The following is a 27,474-nucleotide window of genomic DNA, read 5'->3' as shown; positions in this document are numbered from 1 at the left end:
ACATCTCATGGGGGCTGAGAAGCACTTACACTCCCATAAGCATGAATGCTGATCATTTTTCAAAAGCCATTTGTCTTGTACACTCTTGCATTTCCCTGATGTATCTTTTGGAGTGAACTGACACTGACAATGTTGGTATTATGCAGGTATGGATTGATGCAGCTACTCAGATATTTTACTCCTTAGGAGCTGGGTTTGGTGTTTTAATTGCATTTGCCAGTTACAATAAGTTTGACAACAACTGTTACAGGTAAGACAGCCTACTCTTTCATTACTGCTTCAGAATGATACTATTTTACTCTAACTGCAGCTGGAAGTACTAAGCTATCTTTTTATCTTCAGTCATTTATTAATGATGGTCAGTCTTGTGTGGACATAGCAACCAACCCAAATCTTGAAACACTGTCTTCCTTACTGAAATTTTAGCAACAGGAACCTGCCAAAATATCTGCTGTACAGCAAAAAAGAATGGGATTAGGTTTGGACTTTAGACAGCTGTGTAAACTGTGCCTGTGTTTGCCTTTCAAAAGTACCATTAAGAGCAACAGTGAACACAGGATGAAATCTTATTGGTCCAGGAACTAAAAGCAGAAGGATTCCAGTTTCCAGAAGCATTTTTGTGCTTTGGGATTATATTGCTGATACTTTATGTTGAGCTCCAATTTAGGAATGCACTTCAAATCAAGTCAGTTTGTAAGTGTTTTGCTGAATCACCACCATGGAAATTCGACCAGAACTGGTCTGCACCTTCTGAGAACGTCCAACATTAGGAAGTTTTGTTAACATTCCATTTTGGAATGAAAACATCCATCGCTTTAAAATTTCCCATGAAATAGAAATTCAGAAAGTACATGTATTATAAATACATTGTGAACTGAAGGATGGCAAAAAAACCCCATTAAAGTGAAAAGGTACAAGAAAATACCTAGATTTGAACTGCCTTAAACAGATTGGAAGCCAAAATCATGGAATACTTCCACTGACTTCAGAGAGCTTTGTACCTAACCCAGCTCATTATTTGCAGTAGGTAATACTGCCAGGTTTGAGAACCTTTCAGTTAGAACGTTAGCCATAGCAGTCTTCAAAAATAACATTTATCATCTTCTGCAAACAGTTTTGCATTAATCTCAAAGCAGCTCCCTATATAATTGTTTTTCTTCTGTATTCTAATTTTGTCCTGAAATGGAAAAAATCCACCTGAAACTAAGAAAACACCACAGACTATATGCAAAATCATATTATTTAGTTCCCAGCTTACTATATTTGTTTAATGTTGCTTCATAAGCCTTACCTTCCCTGTAAGAGTAATCTGTACTTTCATTAAATACTGTGTTTTAGTTCCAACCATAAAAGCAAGCTTCAATTCAGTAGCATTTACAACACTTACAAATATCCTTATTTTGGTCCAATAACTCCATAATGTGCTGACATATTTTGTTCAAAAGGCTTTCTTGAAACAGAACAAACTGAAAATAGTACTGTTTCCAAATGAAGGCCATGACTCAGCACTATACTGTCCCATCTATGCTTCAACACACCTTCCTTGAGAGGAATAGTGTCAGTAATGTAAGGTAGGGTAACAATACTGAAAATCAGGGCCAGAAGATATGAGAATCTGTACTTAAATTATGATCTAATTTTACATGCAAAATACTGAGAGCTAGCTCAGCTCAGTTTATAAGGAGATAAGCATCACATAATCCAATTATTGACTAAGTGAAAAGAAGCATTATTCACTTGCTTAAGAATGTTTTTGAATTGTGGGAAACAAGTAAGACTGTTGCCATTTTATCAATGACAAATACCTAGCAATTTTCTTCTTTAATGACTGAAAAGAATTTGAGTTTATGGGTCCAATCTGGTCTCTCTTGATCCTGCAGCCTTCCCCAAGAAAAACACTTTAAGAATTGCAGGACATAAATTCTTCAATGTTATCAAAATAAAGTAATATAAGGAAGAGGATAAAGTTTGGTGTATGGCACCTATGTTTTTGGGTAGTGTAACCGATGAAAGGAAATTATATTTACTTTCTGCTTATTAAAGCACTAGTTTGGCATTACTGATGTTCACAGAGCCATGTCCTCTGTTCTAAAGGTCATATGCAGCAAAAGATTACATACAAAACACTGCAGATTAGGTAGACATCTGAAGATGTATGGTCTACTTATCTTCAAGCTAGGTTTGGTAATAGGGGTTATTAATACCCAGGAAAACTCGTACGTCTGTCACAATACCATGGCAGATTGTTAAAATAGTGAATTTAGTTTAAAGGTTAAATATTATACAGTGTGCATCATATAGTAATGATTGTACAAAGTTGTGGTTTTTAATCAATCTGAAAAACATGAGTTGTATTTTTTTCAGAAAAGCTTAGCCAACTTCATAGATGAAAGGACTTCATTACAGATTAAGGATGGTTACCCAGTGCCATCTGAATGGCAGCACAGTTTGCTAAAAATGCACTGAAAATCCTCCTAAATATCTGCTCACATGAATTGATGAATAGGAAGGCTCTTTCACTTCAGGCCACTCTCTTGCTATGCTACGGCTACCAGCTAGGATGATGACATTACTCATTAATATCTTAATATTTAATATAGCTTTGTTGATTTTTTGGAACAGAACTCAGTTTTAAATCAAAATAGTAAACAGAAGTAGGTCATTTCCTAGCATAGTATGCTGACATGAGCTTTTGAATCTCAGGATAATTGCACAATTAGCATTTTCACAAGAATCTTCCTATCACTATAAGACAATTCCCATCTAGTTCTTAAAGTGTTTTTTTTCACTGGGCTGTTCTTCTCTCCATCATTAGGGATGCTTTGCTGACTAGTACCATTAACTGTGTCACAAGCTTCATCTCAGGATTTGCAATTTTCTCCATATTGGGTTACATGGCTCATGAGCACAAAGTTAAAATTGAGGATGTGGCCACTGAAGGTAGGAAGTTAATTTTTTACTAGTTTTACCACTTTTTGTCCACATTTCTTTGCAAATGTGTTTATATCTGTTTCAAACAAGCGTGTGAAAATCTCATGGAAGTGACCTGAATTAAACTACTTGGAACTAAAACTCTGTGTGTACGTGCCTTGCTGAAATGTGAGCTCTAAATGGTATTGATTCATCTCTACCTCTGCTGAATTGAGGTTCCCCAACATCTTGCCCCTCACAAGTTCAGCCTGTGCAACAAACAGGCATTTACCACTGCACAGTATCTTGCAAAAGTATTTCTGATCAGTGCCATACATTACTGTTTTGGATGGTTCTGGTAGGCTTAGCTGTAGGGTCACCCATGATTTCAGTTCCTGTATCTCTCATCACATCCGCGAGTTCTCCTGCCAGACAGTGGAGTCCACATCCACAGGGTTCCTTCTCTACTACATAGTTGAAAAATAGCTAGTAAGGTTGTGAATCTCATAAAAGAATACTAGAAAGAATGGGATAGATTTTTTTTTTTAAATACAAAACTGTCATGAGTACATTATTAAAGTATTTTGGATATATTTTCGGTATAATGCAAATTTTGTTTTAACAGCTACTCAGAGTGTGATGTGGACTGATGTCAAAGTCAACTTAGTTATAATTTATCTTACTAAAATGAACACTTTTGTGAAGCTAAGAAGCATCATTTAGTAATACTTTTTTTTTCTTTTTCTTTTCTATTTCAGGAGCTGGTTTAGTTTTCATCCTGTATCCAGAGGCAATTTCAACTCTTTCAGGATCTACATTTTGGGCTGTTGTATTCTTCATCATGCTCCTTACTCTTGGCATCGACAGTTCTGTGAGTATTTTTTCCTTCTAGCCTTGACATTTTTCCTGTCATATTCTGTAACTGGAGAGGTATCAACCTTAAACAGGGGCTTTTCAAATAAACATTATGTACGTTCCCTGAATCTGTTTTCACAGTCACAGCCAACATACCAATAGTATTACTCCTGGCGGTATATTCAAAGACTCACAATATTTAAGAGGTTTAGGAAAAAAATCAAATCTTTTACAAGCCAGCAAATAATTACTCACTGCTGCTTTTTTGTGACCTTACAGAGGGGCTGTTCATCAACAATTATTACTATTTAAAGGTATGACCCAACATCACTGCTATGAACTATTACTACTACGAACCTGCAATAAGGTTTTGGAACCCTATCTGCAAAACACAAGCCACAGTAAGACATTGAGTGGTTTCTAGAGGAGATTTTTACATGTACTGAAATTCATTAATCTGCTCAAGATACACAATGTCTGAAGGTAGTCTGATTTTTTCCTACAAGCAATGATACAGAATTTCCTGTAAATTTAGTCACAATTTAAAAATAACACCAGAATATTTCCTTAGTGGTTTCATTTTACTACTATCCTACTGTAAAATGTCTAGTCTAACGAGTGTATTTGCTCTTTCCATAATGCAATGACTTTTACTGTACCATGATATTCAGGATCACAGAAACTTCAGCCCAGAAAATATCCCAAGTCCCCTAACAACTTTTGTGCTGCTTTGTTCTTGCCAAAGAGGCATCAAGACATGCTGTTATATTTAGCTTAAAGGTTGATTAATTTCTGGGAAAAACAAACAGGGTCTTTAAGGAATAGTGAACCATGAACAAACATTCATCATTTTTAGTAGGGTAGATGTTTCTTACTATTCTAAAGCATAGAAGTCTCTTTTGTAGTTCTGAATGAACAGAGCTGATCTAGGAATTTCTTGCTGGAAATGGCAAAACACAATGTTTCCATTGCTTATAACTGCAGAAAACTTTATCATTTTCAAGGACAAGAAAGGGAAAGAATGAACTGACATGGAGGAGAGCAAAACTAAGAAAAATGAGGTTGCAACAGGAAGCTTTGATAATCATTGGCAAAGAGCTGAATGAGATCTTGTGGAGTGAGGTCTGAGCTGTAAAGGCCAGATTCGGGTCTAAATGTTTCCGAAGTGTTTGGATTTTTGGATTCCAGCTCAGGTTCAATGAAGTTTGTCTTTACACACTAAGATCTGGATCCTTATTCAAAAGTTTGAGGCAAGATTATATCTGGGTTTGTAGCTTGGCCATTTTTCCGCTGTAAGCAAACATGAAGCATGGAAAGGAAGGGTTTAGCACAGTGGAAGGGCATGAATGACCAGTAGGAACAGGGCAGAATTAAGAAGAAGAAAATACATGCTCAGAAGTGCTTAGGTCCAAAACAATTAACTTTGCAACAGCAGTAAATTTAAGGCAATGTAAAGAAACATTTGAGTGATGAAGACACAGGGCTTTTCCTACAAGTGGAGAAAGCTTTTTCTTGTGGAGCTAATTGAAATACTATGAACTGATGAACTGTGGCCAAGTTTAGTTGTTTCTTTCTAAAAGGGGAGGGATTTGCTTGTTCATGTTTTGTTCAGGATTCTTCATCCTTTACCTAAGAAAACTCAGGTCATGCAGTATTTTTTATGGTGGTCTTCTCAACTCTTCCCCCACAACTGACTGATCAAGCCCCTGAAGGGAAAATTAAAATTTTTAAAGCTAAAAAAAAAAAAGATCAAATAACCCCAAAGCTAAAGAGGAAGAATTACATATGAATAGTTTTATTCATGCATATAAGCCTGCACTGGCACAGAAATACAGACATCTATACAAAAATGGAACTGTCAAAGTGTTTCAGCAAAGAGAAATCTGATCGTGCAAGTTTAAGCAAGCAACAATGAAAGGGACAGAAAATGGAACAAATGTTTGTAAACATTTTTGGAGTAGGTATCTAGCTTGGCATAGGGAATTAACAAGGGGAACAAATTGTGATACATTAATAAGTGGTCCTTAGCCAAAATAATCCAAGCTGTCTCTTCCCATTTTCAACTTCTCCAAGACCATTTAAGTGCCAACATGGTAACAACTTCTGAGAACATCAAATATTAACCCATCTTAACTGCAGGGCACTCACTGATGACTCTCCCAGACATTAGGAAATACAAGCCTACACTACGTTTTGGGAAATTTTACTTGTGAACATTAGTTACCTTTAAAAAAACCAAAACAGGTCCACTGCCCCCAGCAATTTGGCTCTAGACAGGAATCATTCAAATTCTAGAGAGATAATTCTCTGCTACTGATTTCAACCAGAGATGTCGGTTGCATCAAATTCTTACAGGAAAGGGACAGGCTATGCCAGCACCTGCTAACCAACTATTGTATTGCACCAAGCACTCCAGATCTTGCCATGATCTTTCAGCATCAGAAAAAGCATGGAATCCAGCCTCCCCAAAACATTAAATAAATTTATCATGACAGGAGACTGGAATTAATTGTCACAACTTGGGGGGGGGCAGAGAATGCTGTCATTGGTGGAAAGAAATATTAAAATTCATAACAACCTGCATAACCCATCAATTTCAATGAAAACTTGGAAAGTACCTTTCCTATATTGCAAAACAATGGCTAATGTTCAGCATTAACTTTAGAAAACAAAGTAAAATTCTTTCACATAGTCAACAAAAAAAATTACGTCAAGCTTCCTATGTAGTGATTCTTCCAGGTCTGTAAAGATTTTTGCCAAACTGGATTTGGTTAATCAATGGCTAAACTGAATCTTCGTTCAGTACATTTCCCCTAGGTGTTTGTTGTGTCTGTCTTTATATTAGGAATCTCTTAAGGAGTTTGGTTACTTAAGCTACCAACTTTTTCCCCAAAGTATATTAAAATGTATATTCTTTTTCCCAAAGTACTGTCTACTTACTATCCTGGTGAGTCAGCAAAGGGTCCACAGAAGATATACCTATCGAGCCACCAACCATGGCACTTGATGTCCAGTTCCCTGACTCAGTTCTCTACCACAAGAAAATAAATTATACCTCAGAACACCAGTGATTTACAGCTGAAATGTCAGAAATCATACAGTGGTTGGGAATTAATCATACAAGCTGCTTTACATTCTTCGATCTGTATTTAGAACAGTCATTAGCATTTAATCAGAGCTCTTGCTTTCCCTTCCTCAGATGGGCGGAATGGAGGCTGTCATCACTGGCTTGGCAGATGATTTCCAAATTCTGAAGCACCATAGAAAGCTCTTCACCTTTGGTGTTTCTTTTGGCACTTTCCTACTTGCCCTTTTTTGCATCACCAATGTAAGTACAACAAAAGTTTCCATGAACAAGCTACCTTAAAAATGCAGTTAACCTCATCAGATAGAAATATGAATAGGCTCAGGTGACTACTTCTGTTGTAAATTTTAATTCTTGAACAACTTTATGGTCAGAACATTACTTTTAGTCTTAGGTACATGAAGCTTCTCTGCTTTTTTGTACAAGATTGGTAGCTATCAACCGAACCTACAAGTCTTTGTTCCAAAGAACTGTCTGTGCTACTGTTGTTTTTGTTTGGTTTTGTGTGTTTGTTTGTTTGTTTTTTAAAAAAATCACATTAAATGGAAACGTGTTGAGTGCTTATTCCTGTGTGAGGAGCTAAGGATTTCAAGTGACCAGACCTTTAGTCATCTGGCTATTCTCGTCCTGAAGCAAATAAGAAGCATTCACTTCTTGTGAAAGGAGTTTAGAATAGTGATCTCCTCTCCCTGATGTGTTTCTTAATGTTCCTTCATGTACCTAGATCTTATCTCTTACTCTTAACATCATAAAAACACACAGATAACCTATCCTGAACATCTAGTAACCTGTATTTACCATAATCCTGAATGATTTGCCTCACCACGCTTTTGACAATTAATTAAAGGATGAGAATCACAGTGCTCTAGGTTGGAGAGAACTTTCCTTTTTTTTTTTTCCCCCTGACAAAAAAGCAAAAAGCCCTGTAAGCAAAGATGCCAAAAGTGTCAGAAAACAACTCAAACTTGAGGTAGCCACCATGAAAGCAGATGTGCTGAACCTCTCTCCTTCCTAGAAATGGTTTCCAGATCTATTGAGGTTACTGAAACGGCATAAGTTTATCAACAACAAAGCTCTTTTTACACTAAAAGAATACCCCAATATTTTTACGCTAGTTTCCTCAAACTGGAAAATATTTGAGACACTAAAAATAGATATATCATTTAAAATACCTATCCTTTTAGTACCATGCTATCTCCATTGTTACTTAAAGAATTGAACATGCTCATCCCATGCTCAAAGTTTCATCTGGAATAAAATTTCCTGAAGTTCAAGATCAGAACAAACTCAGTGGTTAAGAACCAGAACAGGTGCCAATGGGTGCGATTCCACTACCTTCAAGTGAGCTAAAGCAGTTCAAGATAACAACCTAGCTCTAGCTTTTAAACAATGGTGCCTGTTCATAGACTTAAGTCCACCCCACCAGCTGGAATGCACAAAACTGCCCAGACTTGTCCAAATGTATTGGTTCACATAACTGAAGAAGAATATTTCTAATGTGTACAAAATACAAAGAAAAACCCTTGTGATACCATCACATTAATCTGTTTGACGTTGTCCACTGACATTTTAAGGCTGTGTTTTCAAAACATGTTTCTTGCAAAACCGTATTTGTCATTCATTTGATAGCAAAAGCATTCATTTAGAGCAGGTGTAGAACAAAAACAAGAGGTCAAACTCAAATATCATTCAATAAGCAACATTTTCTTTCTAACACAACAACCAAAGTTCATTCAGTTTCCAGACAAGTCCCCACAGAATTAAAAACCTAGGCAAGGCCTAAGTACTGTTCTCTCTATTTTTGTAAATGTGCACAGCTGTTTCAGAAAACCATCTTTTTATAAGAAAAAAGAAAACTGATTGATTGCAGAGATTAAAATCACCTAGAGTTCTAAATAGTACAAGTGCTATTTGTACCATTGGTAAAAACATGCAAAACAATTCCTTTGTTCTTCCCCTTCGGAACAGGCATAGTCAGATTAAGTTTGGTTGTAAAAAAAGATTTTAACAAAAATCTACAGCAACTGCAAACATTTCACTTGTTTACATGTGACAAAGAATGCCCTGAAACACATTATTCAGCTTCATTTTGAAACAAGTAAACATACCGTGGTCTTCCATTCCTCATTAGCCTGAACTAAATAAAATGAGCAGTAATTTACACAAATTCATACCACACTGTAAAATGAGGTAAAAAGCAGTCAAACTACAGCTAAAAAAAAAAAAAAAAAAAAAAAATCAGTGAAACAAGACTTTAGTAAATGCATTTACAGTTCTCAGTCATGAACCACTGAAGAACAGAAATGTGCTGTTGTGAAGGAAGATGATCTGGTTTGCTCTCTCCACTGAGCAAAGGCTTGCCATTACCACAGCAAAGGAGCTAAAGAGGTCAAAGCTGCTTCCACACTGGGCTGGTAACAGACTTAACATGCAACTGTTCCCTTTGCAGGAACATTGGAACAGAAACGCAGGCACTCTGGGAAAAGGAGACATCAGTCTAAGACTGCAGATTCACTGGACTACAGAATAATTGGCCTTAGGAACAGAGTGATAATGGCTTGTGGAAACTCTTGTAGTGCACCATTCCTGCCAATGACTTAGGAAGATCTTCATTTAACTGCTGTAGACAGGCTCTGTCCTACAAGCTGCTGAGCATTCCCCCGAACAGCCAGTGCCTTGAACTTCCACTGAAAACACTGAGTGCAAAGAGGACCCATTAATCATGCTAAGCTGAGGCTTCTGTTTCCCAGTTCAGTGAGGACATAGGTGAAAGGAAGCCTCTTTTAAAGAGTTACAAGTCTGATTCCACTATTTTGTATGCAAATATGAGCCCATGTCTGCAGCATCAGCTCCATATTAAAATACTTGGGTTAAGATAATGTTTCAAGTAAAGCAGATTTCTGTTAACTAGATACTAAACTCCTGAGATGATTCTATTTGTGACTTCACTTTGTTGCATCTTTTAACTCTTCAATCCTAGGGTGGAATTTATGTGCTCACACTCCTGGACACATTTGCAGCTGGGACTTCAATATTGTTTGCTGTTCTAATGGAGGCAATTGGAGTTTCCTGGTTTTATGGTAAGCACTTCATTTTGCACCTGCAAAATCTTTTCTAAAATTCCAAGTGCTCTTGACAGGCTTACACATTGTTTTAAGGGAAAACAGCACAGCCTTGTATACATGAAACCATGACAAGCCAGGTTTCATATAGTGATTTTCATCTGATTTATGAATAGTGACAGGAATCCAGACATTCAGTGGGCCAAACTTTAAAACCCTGCACAAAGCCAAAGAAAACTGCCTTGTGAAGGAGACTGCACTGGGATGGAAATGTTGCTACTTTCGCCAGTACTTTGCAGCTGTTAACACAGCTGATGACCTGCAGTAGCAGGTTTATACCTGGTAGTTTCAAAGCAAGTAGATTAGCCTAAATACAGGCTCACCTGTTCCTCCTTTCCATGATTTCCCCAGGACCAATCTCAAGCTCCGCCATGCAATACAAATAAAGGTAGTTTGTCTTTAGAGAGTTATAATAATTCCTACATTAGTCCCTTTTGTTTGAGACAATATTCTACTGAATTGTAAAACAGTAGTGGTTTAAAATTTATCTTATTTCATAGCATGGTATGGAATACCGAACATCCTAGATACCAGAAATAATACTATTTCTAGTATTTCATACTAATTTATGCCACAAAAATAGTGCAGTAATTTGTTTTATGCTCAATATGGCAGGCTTTAGAGTATTCAGTTGATCTCTGGCACTAGGCTGGAATCACTGTATGCCAACCAGAGTGAAGTGATATGCTACAGTACCCTGAAAAAAAAATATGGCTCAATTTACGTCAGGACTCAGAAGATGTGCCCAGCTTATTAAATAATTTCCCTGGCCTTATTTGGTCTTTAATATTTTTCTCCTCCCTAAAGTAACATAAATAAAAAGGAGGACACTCGATACACAAGTTTCATAAGAAAGACGAAAAACATTTCTTTCCCACTGTATAAATGACCACAGTGATGGCAGCCAGCCACATTCACTGCTCTAAATCCATATGAATGCACTTGGATAACCTTAACTGGGAAAAACCCAACAAAATGAAGTTGTGCTTTCCGCCACAACGCTGACTTTGGCAAAATAGTAGGACACTGAGTCTGCCTGAGCTCAGCCCTTAGCCTCCAGGAACTTCAGAGTCTTGTGAAGTGTCCTGCATTGTCTAATTTCACCAAGGAAAAAAAAAACAATCCTCTGCTATAAGTGATGAAGTTGACTACTACTACTCTCAAAGAAGTGAAACAAAGAGGTTAAACTGAATATTACTTACAGTAGAAATATTTGAATATTTGATTATATATATAGCCTGCTAAACCTCCTATAAAGTTATGAGGGGGTATCTGTCCCGTGGGTGTTCTACCCATCCCTAATTCAGCATTTAATAGGTGAGGTGTTTATAAGTATCTGAAGTCAGTGTTTCAAGCATTTCCATTCTCCCCTACATCCCCAGCCTAGAGGAGTACTTTTTATGTTCTAACACTGACCCAGAGTTCAAAATTTCCCCTATCAGATAGGAAGGTAGGGCAATTCATAGCCTCAAGCTTACTCACTGGAAAAGATGCTGCCTGCAGAAGAGCAGAAATTACAAAGTGCTGTTAAGTCACCAAAGCAAGCAGAAAAAAATCAAGTCATAATTTAATCTGAATTAGGCATATCTTGCTAAAGAAACAGTGAAAGTGATTTTTCCTTTCTTTTGGGGAGAATGCTATCAGTTCTTTATCTTGTCACAGACAGGGTTAGTAAAATTATAAGGACCCCAAAAAGAATATCTCATTTTCTCCCAAGTAAAGCAATAGGATTCTCCATCTTAGGTCTTATACAAGTCATCTCACTGCAACAGTCCAAACTATCAGTTATATCTGAAATTGCTTGCTGCTAGATTAATCAAGTTTCTCAAGCTCTTGTTTTTCTCCTTCATCTCCTCTTAATTCTCATGTAATACTTTCTGGTTGGTCACAACTCTTTTCATTATTACCAGGTTTCAATGTCACAGCAGCCTGCAAATCTTCTTCCCATTGAAGTCCGTATTGACCTAGCTGCCCTGATCCCCAATAAGATTGTTCTTCCCCTGAAAGTCATCTTCACTCCTATTCAGAGATAGTGTTTATAGTTAACATATGATTCAGAAGGTTCGTAGACATTATCATTCTTACTGCCATTTACCACCCTCAGTCACTTATTTATCTATCCATGCTGCGCCACCATATTCTTCTAGTCAAACAAACTCTCGCTTGCAGTTAAAAACTGTTGATGAGTGAATGAGGTGAAAGAACAGCATTCATGCATAAAGCTGTTCAATCTACTAAAGAAATAGTTTTTAGCTTTAATGTACTAATTTTGTCACCCAACATCAGCAGGGAGCTAGCAGCTTATATGCTGTTCTCTCTCAAAATAGTGGAGGCACTAGATTTCACAGACAACTGTCTTCAATCCCTGTAAAAGAGCCGAATGCAGAAGAGTGATCATAGCTTAGCTTGGAAGCAGAGGCATAAAAATACTATTCAGTTAGTATGGGCAAGTTATTATGAGCTGCTATTAAAATGGGATTTACTGCACTTTACAATAGCTGTGCTTTGTATGTGGTTCACAGACTAAGCCAAGGCTAGTCAAGTTTTGTTTATTTGTTGCACCTTCTGTCCTTTATCATCCTTTCCTTTCTCCCTCCTGCCTCCCCATAACCAGAAAATATCTACTCATTTGTCTTAAGCAGCTGACAGATGGTTTTACTGACACAGCATGACCTGTTGCTTTATAAAGAACTTATTACAGCCCCGGGGTGCTATTTAAACTGATTAAATCTGGCATGGTCTTGTCTACCTCTTTTTTTCTGATAGATCCCAGTTGCCTTAATGACCCAGCTGAATATTAAGTCAGCCTGAAGGCAAGCACTGACATTTTGGCACAGACCAAAAAGGTGGAAATTTAGTTCAAATTATACCTATGACCACTTACTGTGAAGTTTCTTCTTGCAAAGGCCACGTGTATGTGTAAGGGAAGGGAGAGCTAGTTTGTTTTACTATGCAGAGGTATTTTAGTTATGACTGCTAGCTTGTTACCATTTTTCCTCTTGTGCAACCCTGATATCATCCCTCTGGTGAATGTTCTAAGAAAAGCCAGATGTCTCTCCCACTGACACAAAACTGCTCTTCGGTTCCACTTGCATGAAAATCTCTACTCAGATTTTAATGTGAACATCTCCCTGAATGACTAGAATAAACTCAGTATGAGCTAGCAATGGTCTTCATCCTCACCCGTAATCTCATTGCTTTCATTTACTTTAATAATTTCAAAAAAAGATCCCTTAGTCTGAAATTTCAGACCAAAAGGTGCATTTATTTGAAAAAAATCTAAGGTTGATGGTTTGATTTTGCAAAAGGGAAAGAAATTAACCAAGTACTAACTGCTGGAACTCATCTTTGCTCACAAATGCACAGATTTTGTATGGATGTGTGCCTGGCATGAGACACAATGTATGAATGCACCCATTTCCATAGAATGGAAATACAAATGGGGCAAACCAACTTGGAGAGCTTACTGCACTGCCATGGTGGGGAAATGTTTCCTACTGTTCTCCTTGCTTTTACAGTAGCACAGCTGCCCTTCTTTGGGAATGGTACTTGTATGGCTTACTCTCTTACTGCCAGCAGGTGAGGGTCACCACCAATGAATATCAGTATTGCTCCAGAGCTAGAAAGGAGACTCAGGAACAAAAAGTGATGGTTGTTGTTAATTCACTACATGGCTAATCAATAGATACCTTGTTTTGTGCTCCGCAGGATTTGCAAATGAACACCACACAATGGCTTTCATATTCTTTTTATCCCTTCTTTCTCATGTTCCCAACACCAACGATCACTGAACTGCGTGAAAAAAGCAATGTCTTTCTTCATCTTCTCCTGGAGGAGGGCTTGTATGCCTTGGGTTCTGCATTTGATAGATACATCCTTGGTAGGACAGAAGCAGGGGGCAGGTGTCATCTTTATGTGCAGAAGAGCAACTGAAATGTAGTGAATGGATGATGGGATGGCTGAGTGCTTGTGGGTCAGGGCAGAGGCCAGCAAGGGTGACATTGTGGGGAATATTGTTACAGAGCACCTGATCAGGGTCAGAAAGTGGAAGAAGCCTTCTTTAGGCCACTTAAAGTAGTGTCCAGATCAGACCCTGGTTCTTAGAGATGAAGGTATCAGCAGCAACTTCTCAGCATAGATGCTAGGTGGACAAACCAGAAGTGACACTCTTCTGGATTTGTTACTTGCACTCAAAGATGAGCTGCTTGGGGATACGTACAGCAGGCTAAATGAGTCAGAAGAGTGACCTGTCAGCATATGAAGGCCAACAGCATACTAAGCTGTAACAGAAGCATAACCAGGAGATTAAGGAAGTGATTATGCTCTTACTTGGCACTTGTTAGACTGCACCTGGAACACTGTGTCCTGTTTTTAACCTTCAGTAAAAGAAGGTGGTGTTAAACTGGAGAGAGTCCAGTGGTGGGCCACCAAGACATTCAGGAGCTGGAGCACATGCCCTGTGAAGAAAGTCTGAGAACTGAGCTTATATTTAGCCTGGAGAAAGCTTAGGGAGGACCTGATAGTGGCCTTGCAATACCTACAAGGAAGTTATCAAGAAAGAGAGTCACGTTTTCACTGAGGTGCACAATGGGAGGACAGAGGACCATGATCAAATTGAAAGGAGGAAAATCATTTTTCTATATAAGGATAATTAAACATTGGAACAGTTTGCCCAGAGAGTGCTTGCTGACTCTGTTCTTGGAGGTTTGCAAGACTCAACTGGACAAAGCCATGAGAAAGCTGTTCTGAATTGTGCTGACCTTGATTTGAGCAAGAGGCTGAACTAGAGACCTCCCAAGAACTCCTCCAACAGGAATAATTTGATGGTTCTGTGATTTACTGTAATTCCCAAGGGTGAAAATATAGGATGGATCAATGAAGCAGTTTCACTACAACTCTTCATTTGCATAAAAACTGTGTGAGCTCATACACAGCCATGCACATCCACAGAAGTAAAACTCAATATGGGGGGGGGGAACAAACAGTGAAGGAACATTCACATGGAAAGGGAATTAAGTGCAAAATAACTTGAAGATTGATTCAATATACCTTTTTTCTTACTAGTATATTATTTCAGTGGAGTTAATTTGATTTCTTTGATTCATTTAAATCGTATGTATGGCATTAAAGGCATTATTACTAATTTTTACTTTTCAAATAAAAAAAAAAATTCCAAGCATATAAAAGAATACTATATATCACATAGTTAAACAAGACAGGAGAGGAAAATAACACATACAAAGATTGCTTGTAGGGATTCAAATGATTGTTGGAGCTATGACTATGACACTACTTTTTGGAAACATGCCCACAAATTATTTCAGCTACAGCCACTGAGCAGTTTCATGTCAGGGCCAGGACCTGCTCAAGGGCTTCTGTGCAAGTGAGTGGTTCTGAAGCCATTGGCTGAGCCTATACAGCAACATGACTTACAAAGGTCTAGCAGGCAGTGGGTGCAGGAGGTACTGGTAACATGTAGACTTTCATTGTATCTGAGCTCTGACCTCTGCATCACTGAGACGAAAGAAGGTTGTCCCAATATGAAGAGGGTAACTTGCATTTATAGCCAAATCTACTTTTCAATTTCTTCCTAATCTGCTCTTTTTTGCATATTGATTTAATTCCCTTGACAACACAATATTATGTACATAGAGAATGGGCCAAATTTTCTGTGCCATTTAATAGACCATTACAGTGGAGACATTCTCAGGCAGCTGCAGTATTTATTAGTTCAGAAATTACACTGAAATTCTCTTTGGGTTCAGTGTATTTAACCAGGATCCGATGATAAATTTAAGTATCTCTTACTTGTTTTTCACTGGAAAAGCAAGCAGATAATTTCCATATTGAATGCCAGGTCTCCAGCAAGTAATCTAGAGTTTTGTTTGTGGTACACCAGTTCCTTCCTGTAACTAACTGAGTCACCCACAGTTTCAGTTTATCCTACAGAATCACAAAAAAACTGGGTAAATGCTTTCAAGAACTGGAAAAAAACAAGACCTACAGGTACCATCATCTGTAGCTATAGCTATTACAGGTTGATTCTTAGAACAGTTATTTGAAGAAGACATAGTATTGAAAAACTATGCTGTTCAAAAAGCAGTCTGAGAGCATGGACTACTTATCCCCCATTTTCCGTAGAAATTGAACACAAAGCACTGTTTGAGCTCCAGGTACATCTGTCTGGAAACCTATGAATAAAATTTTTGGAGATATCTAGTCCTTGTCTTTGACCTCCTGCACAATGATAAATGTCACTTAGTATTCATAGCAGTTGAAATTCAGTCACTTCAAAGTTCACAGAAGGCACTGCAAATAGAACTAGATTAAATTTAAAGAGCATTTGCAGATCCTTTTGGCTACTTTGCTTCACCTGTACATAATATTGGGGGGGTGGAAATCAAAGTTTACACTCAAGTGTCCAGACCTTGTAAATACATTACACCCTGGCTGCATATAACGGACTGACCCAAGCTGTCCTAATTATTTACATTAAATACATTAAATAAATCCTACTGAACTTATCTACATGAAGAGAAACAATTATGGTAAACTACACATCCCTTTAATGAACAAATATGCATGGCAAACAGCTGCATTTCTGCTGTTTACCTAATAGGGTTCAGGATTAAAAGTAAACTTCCCGAACACATCAAGTATAATAAATTACAGACTAGTAAATCTGACAGGACAGATTGCACTAGAGAGAACTACTTCTCTGTGAGCCAATGTCTCTAAGGAGTAAAGTCAGGGATTGTTTTCTTTTTAAAGAAAACTGAGAAGTTTCCCCATTCCCCCCCCCCTTTTTATATCAGCAATAACCATCCCATTCTAAAATACAGCGTGGAAAATAGCATGGGCTTAGATTAAACTTTTGCAAGATACCTCATACTGGGCAGTTCAACCAGAATAGAATCAATAAGAAAAACTGGAAAGAAGCTACCATTCAAAGGGACATTTTACAGTCACTATAAAATGCATATTTTCTTTGCATAGTAAATTACTTAATGCAAAAAAGTGTTTCAATAAACATGGAAGATGGAAAATGTCCCACTGAAGACTAGAGTATTTCCAGAAAGTCCAAAGCATGCAAGTTAACTTGAATTAATACTACTAGAGTAAAAAAAAAAAAAAAAAAAAAATTAGATTTCTTGTACATTACTTCTTGCATGCTAAATATACAAATTCTTATACTGAAATATTCTATGTTACTATCAAGGTTTCAATAATAATCAAGCAATCAAGCCATCCGTGTTTCTAAACCCATATTCTATATTCCTGGTACAATTAGCAAGACTTATCTTTGATCTATGTCTTCATTTAATAATTTTCATGTTATCCTCTGCTGTCTTAATTACTGCAGCAGGTAAAATTTCTGCCTACTCTTGGTTTTTACTGACATGAACAGATCATGTGTCTTCTAAGGTATCTACAACAGCTACATTACTAGATATTTAGATGCATACAGAAGTAACAATTTTAGAAAATTCTAGTTGGTATTACAATTTTCAAAAACACACCAGATACTCTAAAAAAGGCCACCTGTTTCTAGCTAATGTAGTTTTGTACATACTTACACTGAACACAAGCAGCATCTACCCAGTTCCTTGGAAAGGGGATAAAAGATGAAATTACATTTGTCATAGATATAATGAACATTCTGTGGTATTTAGTGAAACACTGAAAGATAAGTAAAGTATGTCATTAAGTGGAACAAATAAGCCTCCTTTGATAAATTAAGAATTGTATGAATCTACCTCATAATCAGTAAGCAGTTTGTGTGAGTAAGGGTCTGGGTTCTCCTTCAGTGTACTCATAATAGTATTGAGTAATTAGGTTACAATAGTCCACAACTATTAAAAAAATGTGTGTCCCATTCACAACTTAAATTCTAGATATTTGTGAAATGCCACTTTCCAATGGTAAAGCTATTTGCAACAGACCTTAAGTGCTCACAGGCATTTAAGTCTTGGATACAGTGATGTCAAAAGACACATCTAGTCATTGAAAAGAGATCAATGTTGTTATATGTCTTATGATTTGGAAGTCATTATTGTCTGCTTTTTTAGTGGTTTTGGGTATGCCAGCATCTCATCAGTCTAGATTGACACCAGTCTAATGTTCACATCCCTTCTAGGTGTGGACAGATTCAGTGAAGATATCCAACAAATGATGGGCTTCAAGCCAGGCCTCTACTGGAGATTGTGCTGGAAATTTGTTAGCCCTGCTTTTTTATTGGTAAGTGTTGATAATTATTTCATCATGGAAAGAATGCTAGTATGTTGCTTCCTGGAATATACAGTAGGTACCAAGAGCAAGATACTCATTGCTATGCCTGATGTTGTCAGGATGAACACAAGACACTCCAATTTAATTGTTTTTTCTCTTCAATGGCATTGGTTATATTTTGTATAATACATTTCAGTTGTGAAAGAGAAGCTCATTGTGGCTGTGGTCATCTTCTGTTCCTTCACTTTAGCAGGATTTAAAAGAAAGCAGCTTTTCTTAGGGAACGCTGAACACTTAGGCAGTGTTCTCCCTGTCGCCCCAGCATCTATGCATATTAAACATAAATCATTCTGTTGGAAAAATTAACTAACCAGAGATAAGAGATTGTGTTAGCAAGAATTTATTTTTCATTGCAGGATACCAAGATCCCCAAATTGTGGAATGAAACCTTAGAATAGCTAACATGCAAAAAATCCCAGAGTGTGAATTTCGTTGCTTTGTGTAAAGGATAGATTCAGAACTAAACTACAGTTTTATATTGGGATTTTTTCCTATGTATATTTGTAAATCAAAAGATCAGGATGAATAATATGGAAATTTGACCTCTCTATGATTTTAGGAGACTATTAATTGCATTAAAAGCTGTGCATTCTTAAAGCAGTACTGATATTCCAAAGATACACTGTGTTGGCTTTGATGACAACCTTCAGGTCCACTTTTTTTTAATATATAAAAGCTTCTGGCCCCAATTCATCAGTAAGCACTTACCAAGCATGTATTAATTATCCTTTTAAACACTCTTCTATGAAGAATCTTGTATGGAACTATATCCTGCAGCACTTCAAACAGGCTGACTCAAGCAGAACGGAAAAATGCTGCACCAAGCATCCTTAGGTTTTGCACATTAGGAAACTGTTGAAAATTTAAATTTTACAAAGAACAGTGTTCTAGCAAGCTAGCAAGAGAAAGCTGAAGTGATTTGCAGTCTAACCTTCACGTAGCTTAAGATTTCTTGGTGAAATGGCCCCAATACCTTCCTACTGAAGCCTATAAACATAAGGGTCAGAATGAATCTGTATGTAATGCATCTTGCAGCCATCACAATGCACAGATTTTTTTCTAGCCGAAAGTGCTAAACGTGGAACATATCAAATTACTGGGTACCAATATATTTTAAAACCCATGAGAACACTGGGTAGGGGACATTGGGCAGTTTTGTTACAGCTGTGCATTTTCTCAGTTTTCTAAAAGGCAACATTACAATCTTGATTTATAGGGGAAAAGTAAATATAATTTACCTTCTTACAGCCTATCTTTTGGGTTCATTACTCAGTACATTTAAGAAAATAAAGCAAATTATGTTAAATTGACCAAAATGGTTTAACTTAGTAATTTATAAGTGAAAACTATACAGATAGTCACTAGCATGAAAGAAGGTAGTCCACCATTAGCCTACATAATTTAAAAATACAAATTCTAGAAATTTGGTCACTTGATCTAAGAAACAGCATTTTTATACCACCTGTATGAAGCAAACAAACTGCCTCACCAGAAGAGACTGAGACCATAAGCATAGTAAATACAAATAATAAACAAAAGAAAAAATCAGAGATCGTTTCTTTGATATATATATAGTTTAGGATAATTTGGAAAAAGGCTATAAAATTGTCAGACTTAAGTATAATTCTTGCTCTAATGATGCCATGTGTGCTTAGTGCAAGGTGGCCCTTGTTTGGGACAGGTATGGTATTACAGCAGTTCCTAACAATAAATACAATTCTCTGTATGATAAAGACAAGTTGGGGTTGGTCAGGTATCTGGTATTAGGAAATATCTCCTTGAAGCTTTTTCTCCATACTGTCTGCAGCTATGTACATCACCCCAAGAAAAATGTCAAAGTGGAATTAGTATTTTTCTAACCGGATTTCACACTATCAGCTTTCTTTAACCCACACCATTACTATCCTTGTGTAGCCTTTGAAACCCTAGGCTCAAAATAGTCTAATTTGAAATTGCTATATGGAGCAGAACGTAGAGGCCCAGAGAACAAAATCAAAGAACTCTGCATATTACACAACCCATATGGATTTAACAAGAGGGAAATAGGATGGTGTCCCACTCTTTCCTTCTTGCATCTAGTACTGGACAGGGTAACACCAGCAGGAAAAAAAAAACCAAAACAACTTAGTTTTCCAGGCCTTAAGGCTGCTTGACCTTTCTTCAGTAAATGTATCATGCTAGAGTTTGCATCATGCCTCTCATTGACAAATGGGTACAAAACTTTTAAATGAAGCCTAATGCCTCTGGGAAACAAAGAAGGGAAAAAACAATAGATCCTGCAGAGGTTTTTCTTAACTACAGAATCCCTTTTTTATATCTGTAACATTAGTTTAAATGAGGCAGTAGCAGACAACCACCTGATCTTCCCACCAAAATATCGTATAATCTGTGTCCAGAGTACCTAAAATGAACTGTTAATACATCAAGAACTGTTAATACAGCAAGTAAATACATCAAGAACTTCAACAGTTTAAGCAGTAAGAGGCATAAAGTAAACATGAAGGTAAATGGTAAAGCTGGGTTGAAATATACCTTAGAGTGGCTGCCTAATAAAACACATTAAATCGGTTTTCCACTAAGTTTCTTCATGTCAAAACTGTGGTTCATTTTACTCTTTCTTCCCTAGTTTGTCGTGATAGTCAGCATAATAAATTTCAAACCTCTGACCTACGATGACTACACGTTCCCTCTCTGGGCAAATCGCATTGGCTGGGGAATAGCATTATCTTCAATGATACTTGTGCCTGCCTATATTATCTATAAATTTATGAATGTGCGTGGGACCTTTAAAGAAGTAAGTGGAACGCTAATAAAATGTCATTAAATGATGCTACGAAATGAAATGGCTGGATCTAAATTGGCAGTTTGTTTCTCTTACTCCCAAAACTTATTACTTATGAGTGACCTTTTGGATCCAACTGCCAGATGTATTGGAGTTTTGAGGTAGGATTACTGCATGCTGTTTGAGTTTCTAGACAGAAATTAGCTTTCCAGAAAGCACCATAATTATCCTGAAAAATTATTTTTGATGCATGTAATTAATCTGATGGATGAGATTATTTTTTCCTTATTAACAAAAAAAGTTATACAAATTATGGTATCTTCATATTCAGCTCTGAGGTACGGTCTTCACACAGCTCTACCTAAACAGTGTTCAGTTCAAGGTATGCTTTCTGACTCTATACTGGAGTGTTGTAAACTATTATATGTACAAAGTTAATTCAGACCTCTCCTATCTTAGTGTTATAAGAGTCTCTAAACACATATCCACATGCTGGGAGGGTGGGATGTGCCCCCAAAGTAGCCCTGCATTCAGGATGGCGTTTGTTCATTTAATGGACGTCCAGAAAGGACAGAAGAAATACTTTACTGGGTCACAGCAATAGCTCCATTTAGGCTGGTATTCTGTCTTTAACAGCAGCCACTTCGTATTTTATATTCTCTGTCAAATATGCATCCTTATCCTCCATTTACTGGAATTATTTCAACATTCTGCCAAGGCTAGAATTAATGTAGATCTTTCTATTGTTTTCATCACTAATACCAGAATGCCTGAAGAAACTTAGTATTCAAGGTAGACCAAGGTGTTGAAATAGATCTGGAAATCAAGAAACAATTCTGATATAGGCACCGTTTATGGTCTCATCTAGCCTGTTGTTTTTTAACTACTTCAGTATAAGAACCAGGGTACTAGATAGCAGCATCTTGCACTACATAAACCCACTTCATGCATAATATGCCTGGTCTGTGCACTGAATAAAGCAGAAACTGAGGGAGAAACAATTTGTGATCATCTTATTCTAATGATTTGTGTAACAGCAAGAAGTTTAACATTGCAACCTTAATAGTGTTCTTTTAACTTCATTTACATGTTTGTGTAATATTAATATATTAATTCTATTTAAAAAAACCTGTTTCTATGGGAAAAACCCCATCTGTATTTCCTTATAGTTAGCCCCCTTGTACTTTTCTTTATTTATCAGTTCAAAATAGCACAGGATTAAGGTTCACTGATCATATTAATTTTACCATCACCGTCATAGTAAATTATCTATAGTCTTAAAACCTCTAATGGTGCTCAGAAGTAAGAATCCTCACCACTATACAGCACCAATTTTTGCCCCGTCACGTTATATTATAACGTAATCTAGACTCTCTGACTTATACCTAGTTCTATTGCTCTCCTTTCCTACAGCTAGAGTTACACAATAGTGTAGCAAGATATTGATGCTTTTGGGGAAATCACTGGGCCACCACCACACAGAGAATTAAAGCAGAAAATAGGATCTCACCCTTTACCTACTGTCCTGGTTTCAGCTGGGATAGAGTTAATTTTCTTTGTAGTAGCTGGTATAGTGCTGTGTTTTGGATTTAGGATGAGAATAATGTTGATAATACACTGATGTATTAGTTGTTGCTAAGTAATGCTCACACTAGTCAAGGACTTTTCAGCTTCCCATGCTCTGCCACGTGCACATGAAGCTGGGAGGGGGCACAGCCAAGATAGTTGATCCAAACTGACCAAAGGGTTATTCCCTACCATAAGACGTCATGCTCAGCATATATACTGGGGGGAGTTGGCCAAGGGGGCAGCAATTGCTGCTCAGGAACTGGCTGGGCATCGGTTGGCAGGTGGTGAGTGGTTGCATCACTTGATTCCCCCGCTGCCGCCCCCCCCCCCGGTTTTGTTCCTCTCTCTCTTTTGTTATTTTCCTTTTCATTACAATTTATTATTATTATTATTATTATTATTATTATTATTATTATTGTTATTATTATTTCAATTATTAAACTGTTCTTATCTCAGTCCACGAGTTTTCTTACTTGTGCTTTTCAGATTCTCTTTCCCATCCCACCGGGAGCAGGGAGGGTGAACAAGCGGCTGCGTGGTGCTTAGTTGCTGACTGGGGTTAAACCACGACACCTAGATAGGGCGCATCCCTCTCCCATCGACCTGGCAGACCCAAAGAGATAAATGCCTTGTTTCTGAAACATTAGTCACCTCACTTAATGTTGGGAACTCCTCTTCACCTGCCCTGTTTTCATCAGCTCCAGCATCCCAATGTCGTGCACAGTTTCTAGCTCTCGTTTCCAGCAATTCCATAAGCTCTTTGTTTTGTTCCATTCCTGGAGCTTTACAAACCCATTTTTAGTAGTACCTAAGTGTTGAAGAATAATTTGTACTGGCCCAACAGGCTTTTGCCAGCTTGCACAAGTTTACTGATATTGGGATGCAAAAGCCTTTGGCCAAAACCACATTTGCTCATTCACTTTGTAGTGTTAGCAAGTTCTGGTTTGTCTTTTACAGCTCCGGTAGACAGCAACTCTTCAGTCGACCCATGAGAAATATAGCAAAAGGCTAGTATATTACATCCAAATAACTATCATAAAATATGATGCCCTAAATTGTGGCTCTAAAACGTATGGGGAAAGGTATCCTCTTAATCTAATGAGAACTCCTTAAGTTGGTTGAAAGTTCATGATAAACCAAAATCTACATGTGACCCCAAATGGCACAGCATAGGGTAGACAAGGGAGATGAGCCAGGAGATGAGTCAGTGTGTGCTTCCTCTCCCCCCAGGACTAGTCTACCTCATTACAGCACTAACAGAAAAGTATGAATTTAGGAGATGTAAGGCTTGTGATACCAACTTGTTCCTGATGTTCTTTTCCATATGCACTTGCTAAATATTTGGACTTAGTATTTGCATAAACTTTCTACTGTTGCTTCTTATATTAAAGGCTAATATCAAGGGGCTTATAATAAGCTTGTTCTCTCAGTGACTAAGTTAAAGGCACATGATACAATGATATTAAAGATTTAAGTTACCATTTTAAATAAAGTTCATGCTACTTCCCCATTATAGATTGGGGATTATGGACATAATCCCACTTCATATGGCTGACTTTTTCCTCTTCTTCCCATCTGGTTTAGAGACTAGCTTACTGCATCACACCTGAAAATGAGCACCAACTCGTGGCCCAAGGAAATGTCAGGCAGTTTAAGGTTTGTACTCCTTTCACCATGCTTTCTCTCCTGATACCAACCCTTTCCTGTCTTTAGCAGCAACTACAGGTTTGCACCAATCTCCTCATAGCAGATGCCTCTGCAGGTCTGTGGTTCTTTTTTTCTGCCAGCACGACAAGATGCAGGAGGCTCAGTACCATACACATCAACTCTGTTGGAAGGCTTTTGGCACCTTCCTTCCTCAACTAAGCAGAACCCACAATTTTACAGATCATTTGAATCCACTATTTTAGGTTGTATCTGAACACAGTGAGATCTCACCAAGAGATGACGGTAATTCCAAACTATCATGTGCATTTGAACAGCTCATAGCCTCTGCCTCAGTTATTGTACAGCAATCTGAAGTCGTGTTTCCTAAACTCCAATTATGTGCCATACCACCTGGTAAACAGCAAAACAAATATCCAGTGTCAGAGCTTAGACATAATGGCCGCGATGAAATAATGTGCTAGGTTATGTGGAATAGGCTTTCCCCCCAGGCATACAGTTGATTGAAAACACTGCTGGAGACTTCTTAAGCAGCCATGAAAAATATGCTGTAGGATTCCAAACATTGCTTTCCTTTTAGCAAATAAAATGAGCTTATTGAAATAAAGTCCTTTTTGTAGAAGATAAAAAGGATGCAAATATGAAGCTTGTTACACTTATCAGCATTCATGCCGGACCACTTTCTGTCTTCAAAGTTGAAAGCAACTAGAATTATGCACATCACCTCAAAACATGACCCAGATTTTATAGTGGGGGTTTGTATGTTGGTATTGCAAAAAGAAATTTGCCTTTTGCTTACTCTGAAAAATACTGTTTGAAGTATAATTTTGAATTTTAAAGGAAATAATCCAAGTGTAAATTTATGGGATGCCGACCAGAAGCAGGAAGAAAAGGCTTCCTGTTTCATGACCACAATTTATTTGATGTGGCCAAGAATATGTAGTAGCACAGCACCTCTTCCTGCCTTCTCTTTCCCTTATTCTTGCCCTCAGTTGTCTAAAGATTTAATGTTCCAGCTGTAAGTAATAACTTGATTTTTCCAGAGGCAGATGTTCCTGTGCAAATGGGCTATAAACAGCTATTCCTACACAGTACCAGTCTTCTGAACCCAAATCTCTAATGGCAAAAAGGAAGCAAATGGATTTCACTTAAATTAGAAGAGATTGTATTCTGAAGTAAATTCCTAATGATACCTCAAACAATGTAAAACACTAGGGCATATTAATTTGTTGCTGTCTTCAATGAACAGCTGGGAATATCTTTGTTATTGCTAAAGCATAGTTAGTGATTTGTTCATTATGTTTAAGTTCATAAACAAAACACTGACTACCATTACCAAACAACTACAAAAATTTTCTTCCGTGTTCAGCAGTTCTGAATTGTAAAACTGAACTGAGAGCTGATTAAATAGCCTTTATATTCAGCACATTTCTCACTGCAAACTGGAATCCACAGAAATTTAGTTATAATCTATCTGTTATTTTGAAACCTCTTTGTAACTCTAGATTTGTCAGCTAATGTATTTAAAACATCTCTCACTATCATCATTTGAATCAATAATGTATTAAACAACTACTTCTGTTCCCTTACAGCTTCAACACTGGCTAACAATATGACAACCAACAGGTTGAGGAAAAAGCCAATATTTTAAGCTAAACTGGGTATACAGAAAAGTCAAGTTCAAAGCTCCCTCGACTATGCTTGGACCAGGCTGGCTCAGAGCTTATCTACTGACTCTTTAAGGGAATACATCTGCTCTCTGTTCTCAAGGCCTCCCTTCTATTACTTGGCTTCAAATGATCTTTAAAGACTCCGTTTAATTTTTCTTATATCCTTTGGTGCCATGAGATCCCTACATGACCAAAACTTGTGAGTTTTGCTGTTGGCAGAAGTGAAGGAGGGGGGAGCAGAGAAAAAGCAATCAGCATAAGTTAAATGCTCTTTTATCATGAAGAAGTGAATTAAACTTTTCTGACAGTAATAATTACTTCAGATATTCATGCCACGACCTATTTTAAACCAACAACACCAGAACGTTCTTAGATCTAAGGAAAGAATACATCTCAATTATGAGGAAAGAGCAACTTTAACTATGTACTAATGTCATTAGCTTTCTTGCCGTACTATCCTTTGGGATATGAGTTTGCATCCTTCTGAAGTGAAGACTCAGTGCTTCATTTTCAGTGGTTTATTAGTTTCTTCTCTTGGTGAAGAAGGTTGTCTTTGCTGTCTGTATATGTCCATGCCATTTTCTGTCCAGTTTCATTATACAAGCTGAAGAGCAGCAGGAACAGAATTCCTGTTATAGCGAAGTACAGAATACAGTTTAATACCACGCTGTGCTTAATGAAAAATATATTCCCTTATATCAACAACTAAAATGGCTTTATCATATGATACATACTCCACAGACTTTTTCAGCTAAGTATGAAAGTTACATGCAAATAGACAGACATTCATCTTTTTGTTATATTTTGTTCCAAATAAATAATGTAAAATACACAGGAAGAGAGAATGATTTTCAGAATTACATATTCTACCCAAAGGCACCAAAATACCAAACTTTGCCTTTATTCTCCTGCTATGAACATGCTATTATTATAGTCTAACCTGGATTCACCTACCAAACCATAGTAAGATTGTGTTTAATAATTTAGAAGGATATTTTAGGCATACTCAGCTCTCTAAGACTATTCCAGCTCTTCTCTCTGGTAGCATTATGCAAGGTAGAAGATACAGAATGAATTCTGCATTTGGGTGCTGTTCTTATTCTATGGTCACTTATCACTGTAGTATCTTCCCAGTGATCACTAGATTTGGTAGCTTTGAGTTATTTCTTGTACTTATTTATCACTAGATCTATAGTAGTTTTCAGAGGCAGTAGCTTCTCAGCTGAATCCAGCCCAGAGTTTACCTCTGGACCTTACCTCTGAATTTTTTTGCCTTTATACATTCAATTCAGCTTGTCTTTTAAATGTATGTAGTGCTTCCTCTTTTTAAAAAGACCATTTAAAAGGATGGGGCTTTTTTATTTATAATACAATTTTTGTTGAGAGGTTTTTTCCTTTTTTAAAATAGCTCAGTTTAAAAGTCCCAAGTGATTTTGACCTTTTCCATTTAACATTGATTTCTGTTCAAAATAATAGAAGGGAAATTTCTCTCCATATTTATCCTTTTCCTCCAACATAATCAATACT

General features: G+C 37.3%; 1 protein-coding gene across 2 annotated transcripts in view; it reads left to right on the top strand.

Moving 5' to 3' along the window:
• The window catches only part of SLC6A2 (solute carrier family 6 member 2), a 73,737-nt gene extending 47,804 nt beyond the window's left edge, over positions 1-25,933 (top strand). For both annotated transcript variants that reach the window (XM_075509744.1, XM_075509743.1), the window contains 9 exons: positions 147-250; positions 2,816-2,940; positions 3,669-3,781; positions 6,965-7,093; positions 9,831-9,930; positions 18,110-18,210; positions 20,888-21,055; positions 24,197-24,268; positions 25,870-25,933. In XM_075509744.1, coding sequence (XP_075365859.1) covers positions 147-250; positions 2,816-2,940; positions 3,669-3,781; positions 6,965-7,093; positions 9,831-9,930; positions 18,110-18,210; positions 20,888-21,055; positions 24,197-24,268; positions 25,870-25,893 — 936 coding nt within the window. In that variant the 3' untranslated portion in view covers positions 25,894-25,933. The remainder of the gene's footprint in view (positions 1-146; positions 251-2,815; positions 2,941-3,668; positions 3,782-6,964; positions 7,094-9,830; positions 9,931-18,109; positions 18,211-20,887; positions 21,056-24,196; positions 24,269-25,869) is intronic.
• Positions 25,934-27,474: the final 1,541 nt, after the last annotated feature.

The sequence above is a fragment of the Mycteria americana genome, chromosome 8 (assembly GCF_035582795.1).
Source record: "Mycteria americana isolate JAX WOST 10 ecotype Jacksonville Zoo and Gardens chromosome 8, USCA_MyAme_1.0, whole genome shotgun sequence".
In the NCBI taxonomy this organism is placed as follows: Eukaryota; Metazoa; Chordata; class Aves; order Ciconiiformes; family Ciconiidae; genus Mycteria; species Mycteria americana.
The sequence above is the reverse complement of the archived record's forward strand: the minus strand, read 5'-3'. Positions and strand labels throughout refer to the sequence as shown.